Below are 24,592 nucleotides of genomic sequence, written 5' to 3'. Positions count from 1 at the left end.
AGTTCACAACCATCTGTAATTCCAGTGTCAGGGGATCTGACATTGTCTTCTGGCTCCTGCAGGTAGCAGGCACACACATGGTATACAAGTAGGCAGAACAATCAAACACATAAGATATAAAAATAAAAAGTAATGAAAGGAGATGTGATGGCACATGTCTATGATCTTAGCAATTGAGAAATGAATACAGAAGGATCAGTGGTTCATTTAGGATTAGTCTCAGCTTAATACTAACTGAGACTGGTCTGGGTCAAAAGAGATCATGTCTCAATCCTTATCCCAATTCCACCCCAAAAACATGAAAGAAAAGGGAACCAGGCCCTGGCCCTGGTTGCCCCTGGAGAGGTGAGTGTCTTGGGTCGCAGCTGGAAGGCCCAGCTCTCTAGATGCATACCCCGCAACCCCCACACACACACCCCCACACATTCCATGCCCCGCCCCCATCCAGTTAGGTCCCAGGGACCTGGAAGCAGTCTTCACACACCTGCAGCCATCTCCCACCACATTTCTGACCACTGGAGCTTGGCCCTGGCTGCCCCTGGAAAGGTGAGTGTCTGAGTTCCCAGCTGGACAGCCCTGCTCTCCAGGCCCTAGCCCATGGAGGAAAACCCAGTGCCTCACTCCCAACCACCAAACCCCCAAGACCCTGGAGCAGCCTCCCCACACCTGCAACCATCCTCCATTGCACCTATGACCACTGGAGCTTTGGCCCTGACCGCAAAGGATTCCCCAGAACTGCATCAACGACTACCTTTATCAGCCTTGCCTACACCAGGAGGAAGAGTGACCACCTAAGCCATAGGCCCCACCTGCATCAACTGGAGGAAGATAGACCCCCCCCCCCATGAAGCACAGGCCCCACCTGCATCCCTTGGGTAAGTGCCAGTGCAAGTATATTCAACAACCTAAAGAGCAACATGGCAACATTTGAACCTAATAGTCCTACAAAAGGAAAACCTGAGCATCCTAACCCAGAAGAAGCAGAAGAAAATGTCCTTAAATTTAACTTTCTGAAGATGATAGAGACCCTTAAAGAGGAAATTAAAAATTTTCTTAAAGAAATGGAGGAAAAGATGAATAAAAAAATGGAAGAAATCAACTAATCTCTGAAAGAAAGCCAAGAAAACCAAGAAAAAAAAAACAATTCAAACAGTTCAAATAGCTCAAGACTTGAAAATTGAAATAGATTCGATAAAGAAAACACAAAATGGCCAGGTGGTGGTGGTGCACGCCTTTAATCCCAGTACTTGGTAGGCAGAGGCAGGAGGATCTCTATGAGTTCGAGGCCAGCCTGGTCTACAAGAGCTAGTACCAAGACAGGGAGTTGAAGATACAGTACAGGACATAGATTCATGAGTCAAAGAAAATGTTAAATCCAGCAAATCCTTAACACAAAACATCCAGGAAATCTGGGACACCATGAAAAGATCAAACCTAAGAATAACAGGGATAGAAGAAGGAAAAGAACTCCAGTTCAAAGGCACAGAAAATATATTCAACAAAATCATAGAAAAAAGCCTTCCCAACCTAAAGAAGAATATCCCTATGAAGTTACAAGACGCTTACAGGACACCAAATAGACTGGACCAAAAAAAAAAAAAAGTCCCCTCGCCATATAATAATCAAAACACTGAACATACAGAATAAAGAAAGAATATTAAAAGCTGCAAAGGAAAAAGGTCAAGTAACATATAAAGGCAGACCTATTAGAATTACACCCGACTTCTCAATGGAAACCCTGAAGGTCAGAAGGTCTTGGACAAATGTGCTGTAGACACTAAGAGATCACAGATGGAACCCCAGACTACTATACCCAGCAAAGTTTTCAATTACTATTGGTGGAGAACACAAGATATTCCAAGACAAAACCATATTTAAACAAAAAAAAAAATCCAGTCTTACAGAAAATACAGAAGGAAATACAAAATACAGAAAATACTAGAAGGAAAACTCCAACCCAAGGAAGCTAGCTGCAACCACAAAAACACAGATGACAGATAAACTTACACTGGCAAACTCCAAAGAAGGGAAAAACAAAAACACTACTACCGAAAAATAACAGGAATGAATCACTGGTTATTAATATCACTTAATATCAATGGACTCAATTCACCTATAAAGAGACACAAGCTAACAAAATGGATACAAAAACAAGATCCATCCTTCTGTTGCATACAAGAAACACACCTCAACCTCAAAGACAGACTTTACCTCAGAATACAGGATTGGGAAAAGATTTTCCAAACAAACGGACCCAAGAAACAAGCAAGTGTAGCTATCCTAATATCTAACAAAATAGACTTCAAACTAAAATCAAGCAGAAGAGATGGAGGACAGTTCATATTTATCACAGGAAAGATCCATCAAGATGAAGTCTCAATTCTGAACATCTATGCCCCAAATACAAGACCACCCACATATGTAAAAGAAACATTACTAAAGCTTAAATTGCACATCAAACACTACACACTAATAGTGGGAATCTTCAACACCCCACTCTCCCCATTGGACAGGTCAACCAGACAGAAACTTAACAGAGAAATAAGAGAACTAACAGATGTCATGACTCAAATGGACTTAACAGATATCTATAGAACATTTCACCCAAATACAAAATATGCTTTCTTTTCAGCACTTCATGGATTCTTCTCCAAAATTGACCACACGCTCAGTAACAAGGCAAATCTCAACAGATATGAAAAAAATTGGAATAATACCCTGTGTCTTATCAGACCATTCATGGCTTAAAATTAGAATTCAACAACAACACTAATTGCAGAAAGCCCACAAACTCATGGAAACTGAACAATGTTCAACTGAATCACCACTGAGTCAAGGAAGAAAGAAATTAAAGATGTCCTAAAATTCAAAGAAAATGACCACATAACATACCCAAAATTGTGGGACACACTCATAAGTGGATATTAGACATAAAGCAAAGGATAATGAGTCTATATTCCATGACCCCAAAGAAGCCAGGTAACAAGGGGAACCCTAAGAGAAGCATACATAAATCCTCCAGGGAAGAGGAAATAGACAAGATCTCCTGAGAAAATGGGAACGTGAGAGTAGAAGGGAGGGAGGAAGGAGAGGAGAACTTGAGGGAATTGGATGGTCAAAATGCAGGAAGGACAGAGAGGGAGAGCAATGTCAGAGATATCTTGATAGAGGGAGCCATTATGGGGCTAGCAAGAAACTTGGCAGTAGAAAAATTCCCAGGAATCCACAAGGATGACCCCAGCAAGGCCCTAAGCAATAGTGAAGAGGGTGCCTGAACTGTTCTTGCCCTGTGGTCAGATTGATGAATATCTTAAATATTACCATATAGAGCCTTCATTCAGCAACTGATGGAATCAGAGGCAGAGCTCCCCAAGTCCAGTCAAAGAGTCAGAGGAGCAAGAATATGAGCAAAGGGGTCAAGACCATGATGGAGATACCCACTGAATCACTTTACCTAACTAACGGGTGCCCACTGACTCCAGCCTGACAGTGGGAGAACCAGCATAGGACCAAACATTCACCCTCTGAATGTGGGTGACAGTTGTATGGCTGGCACAGACTGTCGGGCCACTGGCAGTGAGACCAGAATGTTTGGACTGGCTTTTTGGAACCCATTCTCTCTGGAGGGATACGTTGCTCAGCCTAGATATAGTGGGGAGGTCCTTGGTCCTGCCTCAAAGCAATGTGCTAGACTTTGATGACTTCCCATGGGAAGCCTTACCCTCTCAGAGGAGTGGACAGGGGGTGAGGTGGGGGGGGTTGGAAGGAGCAAGAGGAGGGGAGGGTCTGGGAACTGGGATTGGTATATAAAATGAGAAGAGTTTCTTTAAAAATTAATTTAAAAAAAGAAAAGGAAAAGAGGATAGTTTATTTTTAATTTAAAAATGAACTTAGAATGATTTATATTACATATGGCTTGTCATTAGTCTCCTACAATCCTCAGGTTATTTTCTTTCTTTCTTCTGTTTATTTGAAGCAGCATTTCTGTACAGCCCTGGCTGTCCCTGAACTGCTCTGTAGAGAAGGCTGGTCACAAACTCAGAGATCAGTCTGCCTCTGCCTCCCTATTGCTGGGATTAAAGATGTGTGCCACTACCACCTGGCTCTATTTTCATTTTTACTCAACAGTCTATGACAGGAGTTTCCAGTTTGTCACTCTTATGCTCACTAATTGCAGGAATTGCAAACTTATGTGCCCACATGGCAGTAAGGTGCAATGCAATTTAGCCTTCCTGCCCAAAGATCTGTTGTTTGATCAATGATCTGCTTTTCAGGAGAAGTTACAAATATGGATTTTTTTATGTGAATTTTTTTGTTAAATACTGACAAACTTGTTCAGAGTTTCTAAAAACTATGGGTAACCACACAAAACATGTTGATGGGGGCTAAATCTGGCTTAAAAACCAGGTTTTTTTTCCTTCAAATTATGTAAGGCAATTATTGTGTTGGTTTATGACCTATGGGTAAAATGAAAATCTAAAAGACCAAACATCAGTTTTTGTTGTTTTCCAACTGCTCCAGATATGCTGAGGTGTACTTTTTGTTCTATTGAATGTGCATTTGGAGACTTGAATCCTACAATGTACTCTCTAAACTACTGCTTCTATCCTGCCTTAGATTGTCCATTTTCTAAAATGTTCTTTTATTTGCAATAGAAACAATTTCAGAGTTCCTTTCTTTTTTGTTCTCAGGATGACATCATCCTTCTTTCAGAAGGTTTCTATGGATTCCTATTATTTTTCTATTCTTACTCACTGTCAAGAAACAGACTTGCTGTTATCAGGAGGCAGGGTACAGGACTCCTGTCAGTCTGTCCAAATTGGTCCAGAGTCAATTTTGAGCAATGTTTGAAGCTCAATATTCCTGGAGCCCAGTTGGTAAATACCAGTAGAAAGTAGACCCTTAGTTACTCTAACAGCTACTGTACATTTCCGAGTCCCTACGGGAGCAGTGGCTCCTGTGATGTGACCAATTCCTAAGCTCAGAGGACAGTGGCCATCTTACTCCACTCAAGCTGAGGCCTAGTGTTGACACAGCGGCTACTTCCACCTTTAGTGTTCCTCTCATTTTTCTTAAAACCTAGCCTCGAGGCTTCTGTGCTCCAAATCCATTCCATGTAACTATCAGTGCTACTGCTCAAGCAAGGGATTTGATTATTCTCCTTTCCCAACAAAAGTCTGCTGGATGGACTAGGGAGTGGGAGAAAGGGACACAAACATGAAACCTGAGCGTAGAACAGAGCAACACAGCTCTACTTAGTTCTCTTACAGTAACTATATATATTACAGGTAGTTTCTAAAGAACACACAGGAAATTCATCCTAGGCAGACAAGCTTCAGAGCACAAAGCCTGCTTTTAAACAGAGCACTTTATCAACTAAAAGACTTTTCAAACTGTTTCAGTGTTGAAGGCTCTTGTATATGTGGCTTTTCCATGTACTTCCTTCTCCATGACATTTCTGATGTCTGCTTCTGCCAGCTCTTAAGAATGTAGTTTTAGTGTCACCTTCTTAAAGAGGACTTCCCAATGGCTGGGGATGGGGCTGAGTGGTAGAGAATTTGTCCAAAGTAGCTGAGACCCTGGGGTCACTTGCTGCCAGCATCACCAAAATACAAACAACAGCAAAAACCAAACCAGTAACAACAAAAAAATCTTTTTAAGATTTCTACAATACAGTCTGCTGTTTTCTATGAAAAGGACACACATAATTGAAGTACACTTCAATATCTATCTTCCATGTCCCAAACGGAACTGAGTTCCTGTACTTAAGAAGCCACTTGTTGGGATAGTTATTACAGTAACTCATCATTCTATCCCACTAAGGCCCATATACCTTTTTCTAGTTTGTTTAACACTGACAGCGTGGACAGGGATCCATTACCAGAGTCACAACACAGATATACTTCGGTGCTAGTAACACTCCTTCTTCAGACCAACATTCTACAGTGGAGCAACACAAATACCATAACTCTGGAATAAGTGAAGTCTGGAAATAACTTTGGTGGAAACTTGGCTTAATTAAGGGCTAGAAAAGTGGCTCGGTGGTTAAGAGCACTGGCTGTCCAGAGGATCCAAGTTCAATTCTCAGCTTCCCCATGACAGTTCACAACTACCTGCAACTCTAATTCCAAGAAATCTAATGCACTCTTCCAGCGTCCATGGGCATATAGACACCTCAGGCCAATTCCAAGAGCTTTAACTTACTTGGTCTAGGCCCTGTGGTGCTCTTCGACAATGTTCACCAAGTAAAGTCTAAGGACATCCTAGTTTTGCAATCCTTCCATGAGTAAATGCTCCTATGGTTGTTTCGAAAACAAAGCTAAAATGATGTATGAATTCCAGGACTTCTCCCAATTTCACCAGCCTCCAGTTTTCTCAGAGGCATAGAAAATCAAGCTGAGAGCAACTGTAGTCTGTGATTCACTTGGGAACCACTGCCCTAAATCTTCCACTCAAAAAGAATACCAGATACTTAGTATTTAAATTCATAAAGTTAGAACAAAATACGAGGGTAGAAAAGTGATTAAACTGACTAAAAAGTGAGAAAGTACATTTTGGAGGTTGAGGTAGGATTGGGGCTAGTTTGAGCTCAGCTTGGGTTACATAGCAAATACCAGGTTTAGGGCTATGATACAAGGCTTGTCTCAAAAAATTGAGGGGTGTGTACTTGGAGTCCAACTACTCAGAGGCTAAGAGTAGAGGGACCCCCTTGAGCCCAGGGATTAACGATTTAGACACCATAGTAAGAAGGGGTATAAGGAACATTAATTCTTATCAAAACAAAAACTGAAACACAAACTTTTGTCAAACTTAAATAGTCACAACATATTAAGGGATTGAAAAAAAAAGAGGCACATACTGATAAATTTTTTTAAAAAAAGGTAAAAGACGGTTCTCTGCAATGTGAAACCTAGCCAAAAGGTGAAAAGAGAAACAAGACCATATCAATTATAGGGGAAACTGGAAAAGAATTACTAATGCCCTTAACTTCCACTTAAAGAACAATTGATAACACCCAGGATCTCAATATATTTAATGGTGAGTGCTCTCCGTCTTCTTAACAACTACATGACGCCTGCTAAAGCTATGGAGTGTTTATGACTGCCTCCAAGCTAAACAAATCCAGTAAAGGTATGGAGCATACTGTGGAAAAGCTTAAACATGGCTGTCAAAACAACTCTCCACAAAGAAACAACAATAACAACAAAAAATATTTCCATGGCAATAGGAAGTGTTAAGGTTCTTCCTACTCTACAAAATTTCAGGAGAAGAAAGGGGGACATAAAGCACACCAAGGAGACAAAAGGACACCAGGTAGCAATGGAAACAAAACAGTGAAGGGAGCCCTTCACTTCTTAGACAGTCTCTTAAAACAGAACACCCTAACAGCATATATTACCAAACAAAAATATTGCCCTGACTGGTAAGATGCCAAGACACAAACCATCATTACTACAAAACAAACCTTTTTATGCAAGAAAAGTCTGCACAAAGTCAAATGAGACAAGCAATGTAAAACATCTCAGCAATTACTGTCTTACTTCTTGACCTGGCCAATGCTCACCAAAGCATCCAAAAATCTCCTCTCCAGGCACTGGGGGTGGTGCTAACTAAGGATGTTATACAATTATACATATAATGCTGCATTATAAAATGAAAGATACCCATTACACTCACTCAGGTACAGCAAACCTGTATAAATTCAAAATTGTCTGATTAATCTATTTCAGAATATAAGAACATTCTCAGTGCTAATTCAGAGAGAGGGATCTTTCATTAAATCTACTTTTTAAAAAAAGTAATAAACCTTGGAAAAGGGAGAGTCTGAGTTCTAAGTCAATTTGCAAAGCAAACTACTCCATTTTGGGCATATCACATTCTTAAACATACTACTTGCAAGTATGTGTCCGACACAAATCACTTGAAAAGCATAACATTTAGGTTAATCTCAGCAATCCTTTAAGAAAATTGCAGCTGGTGCTGGAGCGATAGCTCAGCAGTTAAGAGCACTGGTTGTTCTTCCAGAGGTCCTGAGTTCAATTCCCAGTACCCACATGGTGGCTTATAGCCATCTATAACTGCAGTTTCAGAAGAACCAATGCCCTCTTCTGATGTACATGCAGACAAAACACTCATATACATAAAGTACATAGATAAATACATGTACTCCTCCCCTCCTGATGTACATACAAATGTACATGCAGACAAAACACTCATATATATATATATTATGTATATATATATATAAAGTACATAAATAAATACATGTATATGAGTGTACCTGTTACACTGAAACAGGAGAGAAATACATAAATCAAGTAGCACTTTCCCAAAAGTCCAGTGAAAACACTAATATAAGTACCACCAGAAGTCACCTGCAAGAGACAATGTAAGCAGCAGAGGGAAGCAGAGTGACTCTTAGAAAACATAACAGAGCTTTAAATGATATGCAGGTGGAGAACCCAATCACTGCAAAAGGAACTAAGAACCAGAGTTACTATACATACAATAACTCTAATATAAATAGGCAAGTGTTCTTCCTCTAACATTTGTGACCACTGCCCAAGTAAAATTAAGCCCAAACATTTTAAGTTAAGGTTTTTATGAATGAAGACTATACTTACTACTATCCACTCCGCAATATTTTCATAGAGCTGTGGACTAAAAATTGCTTTTTTCAGCCTAGCTAGAGGACCATCAGCATCTACTAATCTGCACCGCATGAAAACGTCACAGTAGCCTCTGAAGTCATTACACGGAGAGCCCGGCTGCAGAGTGATAGTCCGACCACTGAACTGCTTGCTCCACTGCAAAGACCCTGTACTGGCACAAGTTGAAGGAGCCACTAGAAAAAGAAGTTCCAAACACAGAGGTCAGAATACCTGGCGGGACAATCTTGGAAAGCAAAAAGAAAGACAACTACCTAAATTCATTCCCATATTATACAGACCTATGTAAGTTTGTCAGAGTAACATCATTAATTACCTTAAATGTCAAATATAAACAAACATTAAATCTTGATTTAATGCCCACAATGGCTTTAAAACCATTGAGCTATGTTTATATAAATTATTACCTGAAGCTAAAAAGATTTGGTTAATACATCATTTAACATTATAAGGACTATAATACAATGCTACATTTAAATTTTTCTCAAGAGAACCAATTTAGCTGGAAAGAATCTGTCCAAATTGTGTATCAGTTTAATAAGGAAAACTTAAAGACAGGGATCTTCTCTGTCCTACCCTACCCCACCCAGGCCACCACTCTCATGGCAGTTCACCTAACACTCCTCTGCTGTTTTAAAGGAACCCTCTTTCCCTTTAAGGCTCTGCTAAGGTGTTTCTGATATTGCTGTTTCTTTCTTGTGCTCACTTAAAGACTCAATCATGATCTTGAGGTCCTTACTCCTAATAAACCTCATTCCCAAAGGATGAAAAACAACTTAATGGCAAATAACAGATTTTGAAAGTAGACTCTAAGCTAAGGTATTGAAAAGCCTTACTTTTCTTCATGCAGCAAACATGGCATAACTCTTTATCATCTTTGCCATCAGAGCTGGCACAGGTGCACTCTTCCAAGTCGTACTTCTCACAGATAGAACCTGCACATTGCTGGGGGAAATGAAATTTTATTTAATATCTGTGGAGTCAAAACTACTGTCCATAGTAACAGGTAGGTATAAGCTTCAGATGTCAAATAATAAAGTGGGTATATTTAATGTAATAAACAGGGCTAGAGTTGAGTCTCGCTGGCAAGCAACTGCAGGCACATACAAGGTCCTGGGTCTAATCCCAGGCACCACAAAACAAAAACACAGATGACTATCAGAACCAATAATATCGCATTATTGATATGAATGAGACTGAATGAAAGTAAACTGTGCAACCTTTAAATCAATTAAAGAAAAGAAAAAACACTAAACAACAGCAGAGAAAGAGGCCATTCCACATTTGTGTTGGTTATTGTGAGTCCTCTACAAGCAGAAAAAAAATAAGTTTTCTTTATGCAGAAAAAGTGACATTTAGCCATGGAAGCTCAAAAGATTTTAGACTCAGAGAAAATGACCAGATGAGCTCTTTTATTCAGGCTCCTGAAATATTAATTTACACAACTTAAAAGCAGTGCAGATAACACCATATGCCCAGTTGTACTCTTGTGAATACCAAAGACATATGGTTGCAAAGATGAACGGTGAGTCAGGAACTAACTGTATGCTACCAGGCAATTGTCACATTATATAATCATGGATTTGTGGGGAACAGATAGGGATATTACTGAATGGGAGCCCCAAAGTAGTTAGTTACCTTATGGAGCTTTCAGTGTCAACTATTATTCTGAAAAAGGAGGCTCTATAAAATTTAAATTTAAAACATCTTAAATCAAATACTTACCCCGTTAATACAGACTTGCGTATGCCTGTTACAGTCTGTAAAGTTGGGCTTGGGATCAGACGCTGGGCAGAGAGCTGTGAAGCCATTGCATATGCCTTCCTTTGCACAGTCAGAATCATCCCGGCATTTCTCGGACTTTGACTTGAATGTACACTGTGCTGTACAGCAGGGTCCTTGACTTGGACTAGGAGAAAAGTGGTCAGATAACGTAAATCTCTCGATGGGCCTGATTTTTAAATCATCTTAAATGGTAAGTACATTGATGGAACACAACTTCAAATATTACTACTAACAAACTACTCTATTTGAACATTCTAGCAAGTGTAAAAGAAATGATTAAGCATCTGGTTTCCACAGTCAAAAACATGACAGTCAGCATTCTTACTCAGCCTCTTTGTGAAGTGAATTCAGGATTAAGAAAGTTTTCAGTGCTTTTTTCCACAGCTACTAACATATTAGTCAATTTACAGATTTTTGTACTAAAACTGCACTAGAATACATGCCTAACCATCTAAAAAGTTTGTGCAAACTATAGTCTATTGTTTGTAATCACGACTGCATTTGACAAGTGAAATAACTATATGACACTAAATCACAGAAGCCTACATGCCCCATTTTACCCTAATATTTTCAAGTTAAGATACTATTTGGACAGAAGATAGTAATGTTTTCAAAGTTGGGAACTAAATGATACGTATTTTAAAGGGCAGCATTTTCATATTCTTTTTTTCAATGCCCAAATTATGAATTGTTCCAATTGTCAACAACAGGATATGGTCCAGAAAAATAAATAACAATAGAACAAAGCAGTGAAAATTTCCATTGCCTTATGACTCTCTTGACATCAGCATTAAATCTGTCTTGACTGCTATGTGTGACCCCGCAGTCATGTTGCATCATTGGGGTTGGCAAGGCAGGTACCTGCACTGCTTGCCAGGCTTCAGTTTGCATTTCTTCCCCTCTGGCTGGTTGGCATCGAAGCAGCACTCATCTTTACACTGGTCACTGTAGCCACAGTCGCATTCTTCACCCTGCTCCACCATCCCATTCCCACATATAGGCTGGCCGGACTCTGGAGAAAGCAACAGGACAAGATGAACACTGTATACACACATTAATTTTCTTCAAAATTTACAAACTCAGAGCTGAAGAGATGGCATGATGGTTTATTTAAGAGCACTTGCTGCCTTTCCTAAGGACCTGATTTCAGTTCCCAGTACCCACATGGAGCTTATGACTCTCTGTAACTTAAGATCTAGGGGACACCATTTTCTGGCCTCCAAGGGAATCAGGCTCACACATGATGCAAACATACATTAGGCAAAATACCATAAATATAAAAAATAAAATTAACAAACTCTTTAGAGCTTTACCTCCAACCCCCCCAAAAGGAAATTTTGATGAGTAAGTAAGGCAAAAACAGAATCTGAAAATCAGTGGACCTGTTTTTCAGTAAGGTAGTGCTTACTACCAACAATGAAACCTCAGGTCCCTTTGGGGGCCTCTGTTTCTGTACACTGAGAGGACTGATTTCATGGGTCCTTCTTATTATGTTCTTTACAGAACCGGCAACTTGCTACTTAGGCCATATCACAGTTGAGCTTTGCTGACTACACATGCGTGTCATAATATGCAAATAAAGTTAGTGTTTTTCTCAACCAGGTGAAAAGGGGAAAATCTGTTATAGAAAATTTCAAACATACATAAAAGTATTAAGAAACTAAGTACAATGACCTCCCTTGTATGCTTCTCTTGTCTTACTTATTCCCAGCCATTTTTATTTGTAGCATTTTGAAATCACCACACCTAATATGTTGTTCTTTAAGTAGTTCAGGCTGCATGTCTATGTGACAAACCTTTTATAAACCTAACTATATATCATTATCACAGTTAATAAAATCAGCAAGATGCTTAATAACTAAGCTTCTAATAGCCAATCAATGTTCAAATTTCTTAAACTATCAGTTGGTCATTACATCAAGTTTAAAACAAGCCTCTCCTAACTCCACTCCTTCCCTCACAGGAACTTTAGATTATGTATCTCTTAAGTTATTTTACTATAGAATATGTTCATCCTGTCTTTTTATTTTTACATCATTTATTTGTTAAGGAAGTTAGATATTTTTATCCTATAGAATAACTCACTTTTAAAAAGTGATCCTAACATTGTCAATAAGAACTTTCAAATGTACACTATTTTTTTTTCTTGATGGACCAAGTCCCTTAAGAGAAAAAATAATTATTAATTATTAATATACTCTCTGTAATCCCAAGCAGCCTAACAGTACAAGAACAGATCTTAGGGGCTGGAGAGATGGCTCAGAGGTTAAAAGCATTGCCTGCTCTTCCAAAGGTCCTGAGTTCAATTCCCAGCAACCACATGGTGGCTCACAACTATCTGTAATGAGGTCTGGTGCCCTCTTCTGGCCTGCAGGCATACACACAGACAAAATATTGTAAAATAAATAAATAGATAGATAGATAGATAGATAGATAGATAGATAGATAGATAGATAGATAGATAAAAAAAATTTTTTTAAAGAAAGAACAGATCTTAGTTAGAAAGTCTGGTCTAAAAATTGGTGGATAATTTCAATATATTTCTTTAACTTCTAAAGTTCTCATTGAAGCTCAAGATTAGAGTAGTGGATTCAATCCCCAACACCTCTAAAACAAATGATGTGGGGAAAAGAATCAGACTAGGAATGCCGCTTTGTGAGATAACAAAATCATCTCAAGACATTACCATTTACTGGGAATGACAAGAATCAAATGCCTTTATTTTCTAGTAAGCAAAACTAACTTCCAAGGGGCTGGTGACTTGCTAGAGGCCATACACCCCAGTATGATCAAACAGATGAAGCCCAGGGGTTCTTGGATCTTAAATCTTAGGTTCTTCTCTTTCTAATGCACCAATTCAGGTTTTAAAATGAGAACTAATGAATAGAAGGAAATCCACGCCCAGCACAGCCTCATTTATGACACAAATGAGTGAAAACCACTCCCAGAAGATAGACTTTCACTTTCGTTCTTAATTCACTAAAGAAAATCTTAGCAGTCACTGAAACTCCAGCCCACTATCTGATCTTATATGATGTCTTTGGACTCTACAACTAGAACATCTACACTAAGTAAAACATTGACTTTTAAAAGGCTAGCAGTAACTTTGTAATTCATGTGACAATTCAAGAGAAAAGATCAGAAAATACATGTGCAGTATCTGACACCCAATCTTCTTCCTAACACATACCAACTGATATATCCATTGTTATAATCAACTTCAAAGTTTATTGTAAAAACTCTTACCCTCTACAAGGCAATTCTACATGAAGAACTGACAGAAGTAAGTGACAGAAAAACAACCACTAATGACAGTAACAAATAATTGCACCAATGTAATGTCATCTACCCTATGGGGGAAAAGTCTTAAAAGAAAAAGTCAGAGATTCTGTGACAAACATAAAGCAATATACTACAGGCTGTGAGAAAACATGTGTAAACCATTATCTGCGCCCAGCAAAGTGGTACACAGCTATAATCTAGCACTCAACACAAAGATAAAGAAGACTGCACTCTACACCAAGAATAACCAAAAAAACTCTCCAAGTTATCTGAAAAACTACCAGTTATTATATGAAGAAATCCCAAAACTCAATGGATAAAACAAAAACAAACAAACATATTTTGAAAACAGATGAGAAACATGAGCAAACATCTCACCAGAGAAGATAGCTAATAAGCTACGTGTGAAAAAGTTCATCACTGTCACCAGAGGAATGCAAAATAAAATAAGGAACTATTTCCTCACTCCTGCCAGAATAGATTGATCCAAAAATAGTGACTATGCTAGATTCTGACTCTGATGATGATAAGACTGAGACTAGTCATAACCATATCATGAGAATGTAAAATAGTACAGTCACCCTAGAAAGCAGTTGGGAGTTTTATAGAAAACAAAACAAGTGATCACTATATGGTCTATTAACTAGACTTAAGGTATTTATCAAAAGAATAAAAAAAAGATGTATGTTCACACAAAAGATCCTCCACATGAATTTTATATATTTGATAAAAACAAAACCCTGAAAACAGCCAGCACAGCTGTTTTTAGCAAGTGAATAGCTAAACAAACCATTATATATTGAGGAGTACTTCTTAACAACAGAACGGAAAAATACTGATAAAATTTGGATAAATCTTCAGCAAATTCTTCTAAGTGAACAAAGGCATGCCCTAAAAGCTATATACTGTACAATTCCATCTATACATTTTCAAAAGGACAGTATTTTAGAAATAGAAAAGTTGTTAGTGCAGTAGGCAGGGAATAGCAAGAGATAGCTTGGTGTGGTTATAAGTAAACAGGTATGGTTATAAGCCGATAACACTGTGTATCCTTGACCTGATGTCTGCTGTGGGATATAAAACTATACATACAATCAAATTATATAAAAAGTAACAAACACCCTGAGAAGATATGAGTGAGGAGTGTGGAGTGTGCACTGATGACATCACACTGATGATACTACCCTACTTGAAAGTTATTACCAATGACGGTACTAAGCACCTACTGCTTATTCTAACTGTGTGAATCTATAATTATTCCAATAAAAACTGTATTAAAAACTTATCTGTTTGTAGGGACAAAACTTATCTGGAAGTCTTTCTCAATTCGTCAACCCTTCTTTGAATGTTCTTTATATACAAAAGTGACCATGAGTCAATATTTGCATTCAAGTATTTTACGATCTTGTGGAAAAGGAGGATACACAAAAAAACTTTAAGACTAGGCAGAATATTTGCAATCTGGTAAACATCACAAGAGAAATACACAGCTGAATGTAAGACCAAAATCTGGTATGCTTACACAGTGGAATATTGTTTGCTCTTAAAAAGGAGTGGAATCATGACACATGTTATTACAGGGGAGAACCTTGAAAAGCTTATGCTAAGGAAAACAAGCTGGACACACACACACACACACACACACACACACCAAAAAAGCAGAAAACATACACTGTATGGGTCCTCTTTGTGCCCACCAACAGGAACAATGAGTAAACTAGATCAGTCCTACAACACAGTTATTCAGCAACAGGAATAAAACATTGTGATGAACCTTGAAACACTATGTGAAGTTAAAAGTAAAATTCCATAAAGGGAAAAAGCTATGAATTCCATTTGTATAAAATCCTAAAACAGGCAAACAACCTCTGGTTATACAATCAGTTAGCAATTGCTTCTAGGAGACTGACTGCAAAGTGAAATAAAGAGCTTTCTGAACTGACAGAAATGATGTTCTGTATCTTCAGAGCTGCTTGGTTTACATAGGAAACTTACATTTGCCAAATTCACCAAATGGTACAATTAAGACTTGTGCACTTTATATATCCCTGTTTACTGCATCACTATCCACAACAGCTCAGCTGTGGAATTAATATGGGTGTCCAACAAGAGGAACAGATGAAAAAACTTCACATATACAAACTTTGGCTTTTGGTTTGTTTATTTGTTTTCACTGTTGTTCTTTGGTTAGAGACAGGGTCTTTCTATCTGGCTGGCCTGGAGCCTGTTCTGTAAACTAGGATGGCACTGAACTCACAACCTTCCACATGTTTCTGCCTCCCAACTGCTGGAATTACACCCATGCAGCACATACACAATGGAGTCAGTCAGACATGAGGAGGACAGTTTTTGGTGTTTGCAGGAAAACAGATGCAACTGGAGATAATCATATTAAGTGAATTAAATCAATGTCACAAAGACAGGTATCATATTGTCTTCTCATTTCTAGTTCCTAGCTTTTATACAAACACATAAAACCATGTACATATTATGACAAGAACACAGAAGCAAAACTATTTAGAAGAACGAGGGGAACTAACAAGAGGAGACAAGGTGAGAAAGAGAAGATAAGAGATGTGAAGATGTTCACTATACAGTCAACTCTCTCTCTCTCTCTCTCTCTCTCTCTCTCTCTCTCTCTCTCTCTCTCTCTCTCACACACACACACACACACACACACACACAGAAAGTGAAATTCACTTATGAAAGAGAGGGGAAGGAGGGAAGAAACTCAAACAATACTGAACTCTAGCTACTGAGATATAAGCTGGTATTTAGATGTAAAATACTCTGTCATCTGCAACTCAGTTCCAAAGGGGCAAACAAATTCCTAAGCATTTTGATAAAGCAAACACAGCAAAGTCTTTTTTTTTTTTTTTTTTTTTTTTTTTTTTGGTTTTTCGAGACAGGGTTTCTCTGTAGCTTTGGAGCCTGTCCTGGAACTAGCTCTTGTAGACCAGGCTGGTCTCGAACTCACAGAGATCCGCCTGCCTCTGCCTCCCAAGTGCTGGGATTAAAGGCGTGTGCCACCACCGCCCGGCACAAAGTCTTAATTGGAAAACATAGATGGGAGATAGTCTTAGAGTAGAATCTTTCTAGTTTTCTGAATGTTTAAATATTTTGGGCTGGAAAAATGACTCATCAGGGGAAAAACACTTACAACCAAGCTTGACAAGCTAGATTCAATCCTCAGAACCCACATGGTGAAAGGAAAGAACTGACCTCCACACACATGCCATAGTGTGAAAAAGTTAATAATCAAAATATTGAGAAATATACATACCAACAAAACAGTTGTTTCTCTTCTTCTCAAGCACTTGGCTTATGTTTCTAATACTGCAGAGTGAAAATTTGTTGTTGTTAAGTTTGTCCCCAGACGTTGCTCTTGCATACATGATATAATTACCATTTTCTTTTTGTCCTAAGTTCTTAGACTCTCCTGGTGTGCACTCTGTTCCAGAATCATGCTGCCAAATAGAATATGATGTAACATTAATAGGAAGTAAAATAGGGTTTCCAGGTCATCTGCTTAAGTGAAATTCTCTCATCAGAAGAACAGTGGAAGTTATACTTTCCTTGAAGAAGTATCTAACAACTGCCTAGGATGGTGGCACTTGCTCACAGAAGGAAAACTGAAGGTCTAAACATAAACTATCTTAGAGCTTTGTAATTAGGGACTAGAACTGAGCATACACTATCATAAAAACTATTGAAAAGAAGCTTCTAAGGTTGGCAGTAATAATATGGATTACTTAGCATTTATTAAAATACATGGTAAATTACATGATAAGACTGGTTCAGGAAGGCAGAGAAGAAAGAAAATGAAACCCAGACCAGTGCTGGGGAAGGCAAAGAGTAAGAACTCAAGGCAGTGGCAGCTTCCTTATGAGTCAAAAATTCAAAAGACAGCTGAGTAAAATGCTGAGAGGAGACAGAAACACAAATTTTACTTTTAAATGAAATTAAGAAACTCAAGGCATGAGATCAAAAACTACTTTACAGAATAAACGGGAGACAGAGTTCTGTGTATGAGCACACGCACAGAAGTGGTTTTGGTTCCAGTAATTTATCCAGGTATCAGAGGCACCAGAAGAGCTGCCTGAATTTTCTCAAAGAAAACTGTACAGCGCTGGAATGAAGTAGCAGGCCCCAGAAGCACCTGCTTTCCTGGTACATGGGCACTAAAACAACCCAGGGTTTGGCAGATGCCTTGGTGACTAAGACACTTGTGCATGCAAGAGGACCTCTGTTCAAATCTCTAGGACCCTCATAAAAAAGCCAGGCACAGGATCAGAGAAATGGCTCAAGAGGTAAAGGTGCTTGTCACCAAGCTTGGCAACTTAAATTTAATCCTCAAGACCCAAATTCAAGTAACTCACATGCTCTCTGACTTCTATTCACATGCTATGGAACACAAGCGAACACACACAGACACACAAATAGATAAAATATAATAACAATTTTAAGAAAAAAATTAAAACCAGACATGGTCAGGCTTATCTGTAACAACCTCATTGCTGGACAGACACAGATACCAGGAGTCCACAAGACGACCAGTCTAGCCCAAATGCCAAGCTTCTAGCTCAGAGAACTTGTCTCAAGGCACTCACCTTGAGTGTGATTGAGAAAAACACTCACCATCCTCCTGACTTTGACATGTACACACAAAGGTGCATATTCAGTTGCATGTACCCCCCCACACACATACACACACTACCACCCTCAATATTCACACTCACACATTGAAAGCAAACCTCACACACAATATCCTCAAGGAATTAAGGTACTCATCACTGCAAGGGGCAAAAAATATTAGCTACTAAAATGGCATTTGTATTCAGCTGAATCTTGGTTTAAATACCAACAACGCCAGACAAAAACAATACATACTAGGTCACTTTGATTTTTATATTTTCTAATCAGAGACCTCTATTCCAATCTTACTCTTCCTGATACTGCCCTGCTTTTCTCCTGAGCCCAGATTCAGCCTCTAGCAACTACTTGCTTTATGGTTCTGCTCCTTACAATTCAATTTGGTTTCTGATTAAGTATGTTACTAACAAGCGTGTCATCATTTAAATTTAGAAACAGAAATAAAAAAGATTCCAAAACAGCATAGCTCTTAATGTGATCATAGAATCACTTGCTACCTTTCAAGGCAATAAATATTAGAGTATCCAGTTCTACATAAAGTACTAAAATATTCAAACCTCTTTTCAAGGAGTTACATTCTTTTGTTTGTTTGTTTGGAGACATGGTTTCTCTGTAGCTTTGGAGCCTGTCCTGGAACTTGCTCTGTGGACCAGGCTGCCTGGAACTCACAGATTCATTGCCTCTGCCACCCAAGTGCTGAGATAAAAGGCATGTTCCATCACTGCCTGATGAGAGCTACATTCTTAAAAACAGTAAATTGTGACCTACCTGCCTAGTTTTAATTTATTCAGGAATGGTGTAACAGATCTCATCAATCCTTATAGAAGGAAAAACGGATTATAAACAAGGATGCTTAGTATTTGCCACTTCAGATAAAGGAACAAAACTGACAAAGAAGTAAAAAGACCACCCCCCCACACACACTCCCCTAATACAGACATATACACAATGGACTACTTTGACTGGAAGCCAAAAGGATTCAGAGTTCAAATAAAGAGTAAAGTTTCACAAGTATACTACAACTTCAGTTAGAAAAGAAAGCAACAAAACTACTTCCTAAATTCAAAAGCTACCTTTGGTGAGATAGATTCCAATCCCAGCATTAAAAAGGCTGAGGCAGAGAGATTACAAATTTGAAGTCAGCCTAAGCTATCCAGTAAGAACCTATCAACGAAAAGAAGAAGAAATAGAAAGAGGAAGAGGGTGGCAACAAAGAGGGGAAAAAAGAAGAAAATATTCATAGAAATTTAGAAAAAGATTTAAGAATATATTTAAAAATCAATACTGATTATCTTTGTCTCAGTGTGCCCGTGCAAGATAAGCACTGAAGAGCCTAAGTTTTTAATAGCTGCAGAGCATTCCATGGTAGCCGTTAGAAGCACTTGCTGCTCATGCAGACCTGGGTTCAGTTCTCAGTACCCACATGGTAGCTCACAACCATCTGTAAAATCCAGTTCTAAGGGTTCTGACACCTTTTGCTCTATAGACTTGAAGTACCCATCTGGTACACAGACATATGCAGACAAAATACACATATAAAAATAATTTTTTAAAAGAGATTTCTAAGTAAGGTAGACTGAAGCAGGAGAGTCATCGGATATGAAAGGTAAGCAGAGATGACAAAGAATATATACTTTGAATTGAATTATGTCAAGGCCTAAATACAAGATGAGAAAACTTGTAGTGATAATTCATTTGTATTTTAATAAATAAAGCTTGCCTGAAGACCAGAAGGTAAAACCAAGCCACTAGAGGCCAAGCAGTGGTTATCTCACACCTTAATCCCAGTACTAGGGAGGAATATAAGGCAGGATGAGACAGGAACTCATTTTCTTTCAATCTGAGGATTTCTTAGAGGTAAGAACTCTCTAGTGGCTTGGCTGCTTTGCTTTTATGATCTTCACGTTGAACCCCAATATTTTTCCCTGGATTTATATTATTTGTGCTACAGAAACCTTATCAGCAGTATCATCCATCACACAGCACAAATAAAGTCAGAATGGCATGATTTGAGCTAGATTTGCACAAAGACCACTCTGGTAAAAGCAGAAATATATCAGACTTCTCATACTAAGAAGTAGGTCCTTTCTCATTTGTGATTACAGCTTTTTACAACAAAGCTTAAAAAGCAGCTTACAAATACACAATAAATATTTGGAATAATAAAAGTGAATACAAAGAATAATGTAAACCACTGGGAGAAAGTAACATTCTGTGGCACAGAGACATAGCAGAAAGGAAGCAGGCAGAATGAGATTTCAGAGGAAGATGTCAAGGTGGAAAGGTTTGGAAGTTTATGTCCAGCTCATCTATAAATCACTCAATAAATACTTACTAAGTATCTACCATGCATATGTAGAATTCACAACATGCACAAAGAAAGAGTGTGATTAAGCATGACAAGGTCATTAAAAGTAGTCAAGTAGGAGAGGAAAAAGTTAGCAAAACAGACAAGGAACAAGAACCAAATTATCTATTAAACAATTTATAAAATAAACAATAATGTTAAATTTACTAAATGCCAATTCATTGGCAGTCAGATAAAGATTAAGATGAGAAGTGAGGGGACTAGGGAGATGTGGCTCAGCAAGTAAAGTCCCACCCAAATATGCAAATATGAGTTTAGATTCCCAGAACCCACATCAAAGTTGAACAAGGCAATAAGTAGGCAGTCAGACAAATCCCAGGGGGTTACAGGCCAACCAGTCAGACTAGACAAAAGGCAAGCTCCAGATTCAGTGAGATATCTTGTCTTAAAAAAAATGGGTGGAGTGTAATGGAGAAAGAAACTTTACATTGGCTTCTGGCCTACACACACAGAAACTCAGACTCCACTAAGAATCTGTATTTTGAGCTCCTTCAGAGATTTATATGAACATTAAAGCAAAACAGGTCAGTCAGGTGGTATATGCCCTTAACTCCAGCAATCAGGAAGTAGAGACAGGCGGACTGCCATGAGTTTGAGGCCAGCCTGGTATACAGAGAGTGCCAGAACAGCAAGGACTACACAGTCTCAAAAAAAAAAAAAAAAAGCCAGTAATAATAAATAATCAAAAATAAAATAAACCAGGCCCTAGGGCAGAGAAAAGAAATGGTATTGGAAAAAAGGGTATGACAGCACCTCTGGCAAGGCTTGCAGCTGAAATTGCAACATAACCATCGACATCAGCCCTCTGCTCATCGCTGATCCTTTAAGAACACTTCTGAAAATAATTTCTCAATTTCTGATGGAGACTTAGACAAGAAAAGTCTGAGACAATGCATTTTACAAACTTAAAAAAAACCTCAGAAGTGCCTTTCAAAATTTTAAACCACAAGTTCATGAAATTTTTATTAGTTTATTTATTTTAGTGCTCGAAATTAAACCCTGGGCTTCATGTATGCTACACATGTAGTCTATATTGACCGATGCCCTCACAACCAACAAATTATCCTTTTCTTTGTTTGTTTGTTTTGTTTTTTGAGGCATGGTTTCTCTGTAGCTTTGGAGCCTGTCCTGGAACTAGCTCTTGTAGACCAGGCTAGCCTCGAACTCACAGAGATCTGCCTGTCTCTGCTTTCCAAGCACTGGGATTAAAGGTGTGTGCCACCACCACCCGTTTTTTTTTTTGTTTTTTGTTTTTTTTAACAAATTATTATGAAAATAAATGATTCCATACCTACAAATGATAAGGTTCAAGTAAAATGAATTTAGATAGTTTTCAAGTGGAATTTCCCCAAACATAAACTTGATAAGCTCCAGTAAAAGCAGACATAATCTTTAACTATTTCCTACTTCTAAGTTGAATAGATGTTTTAGAGCACTTAAAAATCATCAGAATGAACCAAGTGTTGCAGGGTAGGAAAGACAGCTGTTGTAAGTGTAATAATCATATTGTGGTTATATATGAAACCTTTTTAAAAATATGTAATGATATTTTAATTTAAACATCTTAGCAAAGAAAAAGAAAGGAATGCAAAAAGCGGATAAGGCAAAACCTTGATAACTGACTCAGAGGTCAGCAAATGAGTCCATATTACCTATAAGCTGCTATTACATAGCCTAAGCTAAGAAAGGCTTTCCATATTTGAAGAATTGAGAAACAAATAACATGGAATATGAGACAAAATGTTACTCCCAAAGCCTAACAAAAATGTTCAAATAGGCCCTTTGTGAAAAGCTTGCCAAATCCTGTTCTACATGGTGGGAACATGGCCTATTTTGCTATTTCTTCTTCTGTGTATCAGAAATTTATCATAAGAAAATGTAAAGTGGGCTGGAGAGATGGCTCAGAGGTTAAGAGCACTGGCTGCTCTTCCGGAGGTCCTGAGTTCAATTCCCAGCAACCACATGGTGGCTCACAACCATCTGTAATGGGGTCTGGTGCCCTCCTCTGGTGTGTGGGCATACATCGAGGCAGAATGTTGTATATATAATAAATAAATTTAAAAAAAAGAAAATGTAAAGTATCAATCTATTTCCACAACAGAAAAATACTGTCAAGTAAATCACAATACTGCTTTAACAGAAACAAAACTAAAAGATATCATACAATGTAGTAGATTATTAAAAAGAGACTCATTGAAAAAAATTTGAGTGTATTATGTGTTGGTGACTATTTCAGAACCAGCAAATACAGATAGATCACTTTCTGTCTGAATGAGCCAGGCAGAGTCAGGCCTGGCTGGTGCATTCACAGATCTTGGGAAGCAGGGACAGGAGGGTCAGGACAAGACTGCTACATGAGACCCTATCTCAAACTTGTCTCCCCACAAAGAAGCCAGAAAAAATTCTGTGCTTTCACAGAATTCTTATTTTCAGTATAGTCAATTACATCGCTGCGCTCTGGCACAGTGACACTAAACATTCATTTGTATACTACATGTACAGCAAAATATCACTGGAAATAAAAGTCAAGCTAATCACTTTTTAAATTTTTTAATAATTAGGCTGTACTTACTGGAGATCCAAAGTTATGTCCAACTTCATGAGCAAAAGTAATATGAGAGACTTTAGGAGGCACGTGAGAGCCATAGTTCTGAACAGTTATGATGCCAGTGTTCAACGACTTCTTCTTGCCATCTGAATACAACTTGCTTTTCTCACATATTCCTCCAGAGCTTCCTAATTCAGATTTTTAAATAATAAAGTAAAAAGTCTAAATTAGTTATCTATTCCCCTCCAAAAAATGGGTAAACAGTAAATGAAATAATTATATGGAGTTAAAACATTTGTACTTTTCAATGTAAAATACATCTGGTACCTAAATTACTCAAATACTCCAAAGTTCCTGTAGTCCAAGATTTAAAAAAATCATTTTAAATAAAATGTTAATGGTCCCTGCAAAGAAACCCCAGTATTGAACACACAATCCTTACATGTTTTTCAGCATCAAAAAGTTTCTGCTGCCATTAACATACCAAAACAAATGTTTTCTTTAAATTTGAATACATACACATTTATACTGAATCAAAGCATATACCCCTTCATCTTTTAAATGGAAAACTTATAAATTAAACAAAAGTTGAAATATCCTTAATTACATTCCACAAAAGCCACATCTACAAACAGAGAAGAGCATTCAGCGTGTGACGCATCTATCAAGCGTTCTACTGGTGAAATACTAACTAAATGACATGGATTATTTAAGAAATAAAGAGATGAAAGAAAGAAGGGTAGAGAGAAGGTGGGAAGAAAGGAAATATGGAAGAATACGAGTATCTAGTTTGCTACAAGGTTACTGGACTAGTCATACAACTCTTTAGCAGCTGTGAAATTTAAAAAAAAAAAACTGAATTATGATTTTGCAAGGTTCCCTGAATTCATTTTCAAATTTTAAAAGAAATTACTTATAGTAAGCAGAGTAACCTATTTTGTAGTTTGTCTTTTCATTAACAAGAACTTTGGAGTTCAAGACCAAAATGACAATATATTCATAGCCAAAGGCAGTTACAAGAAATAAAAGAAAAAAATAAATGAGAAAAATCTACTTAGCTGGCCATCTGCCATTCACTTCATCTCAGACTCTCAAATACAGTTACAAACATATGTCACCATGTTTATTCTTTCTTTTAACTTTATACATATTTTAAGGAGAAATTCTTTAGTCTATGTTCATATTTAAAAGAATGTAGTTCAGTGGCAGAGTACTTGCCTCAGGTGCCAAGATCCTGGATTTGGTTCTTAGCATCACAAAAATTTACTATTTAAATAAACAGTTTTT

General features: G+C 38.0%; 1 protein-coding gene across 1 annotated transcript in view; it reads right to left on the bottom strand.

The window, feature by feature from the left end:
- The window catches only part of Adam10 (ADAM metallopeptidase domain 10), a 104,274-nt gene that overhangs the window by 6,155 nt on the left and 73,527 nt on the right, over nt 1-24,592 (bottom strand). The window contains exons 9-14 of the mRNA XM_038321762.1: nt 23,330-23,493; nt 17,020-17,203; nt 11,316-11,466; nt 10,395-10,578; nt 9,506-9,614; nt 8,625-8,845 (exon numbers count right to left, since the gene is read on the bottom strand). Of these exons, the coding sequence (XP_038177690.1) occupies nt 8,625-8,845; nt 9,506-9,614; nt 10,395-10,578; nt 11,316-11,466; nt 17,020-17,203; nt 23,330-23,493 (1,013 nt within the window). The remainder of the gene's footprint in view (nt 1-8,624; nt 8,846-9,505; nt 9,615-10,394; nt 10,579-11,315; nt 11,467-17,019; nt 17,204-23,329; nt 23,494-24,592) is intronic.

The sequence above is a fragment of the Arvicola amphibius genome, chromosome 3, assembly GCF_903992535.2.
Source record: "Arvicola amphibius chromosome 3, mArvAmp1.2, whole genome shotgun sequence".
NCBI lineage: Eukaryota > Metazoa > Chordata > Mammalia > Rodentia > Cricetidae > Arvicola > Arvicola amphibius.
Note: the sequence above shows the minus strand (reverse complement) of the source record. Positions and strands in the feature narration are given on the sequence as shown.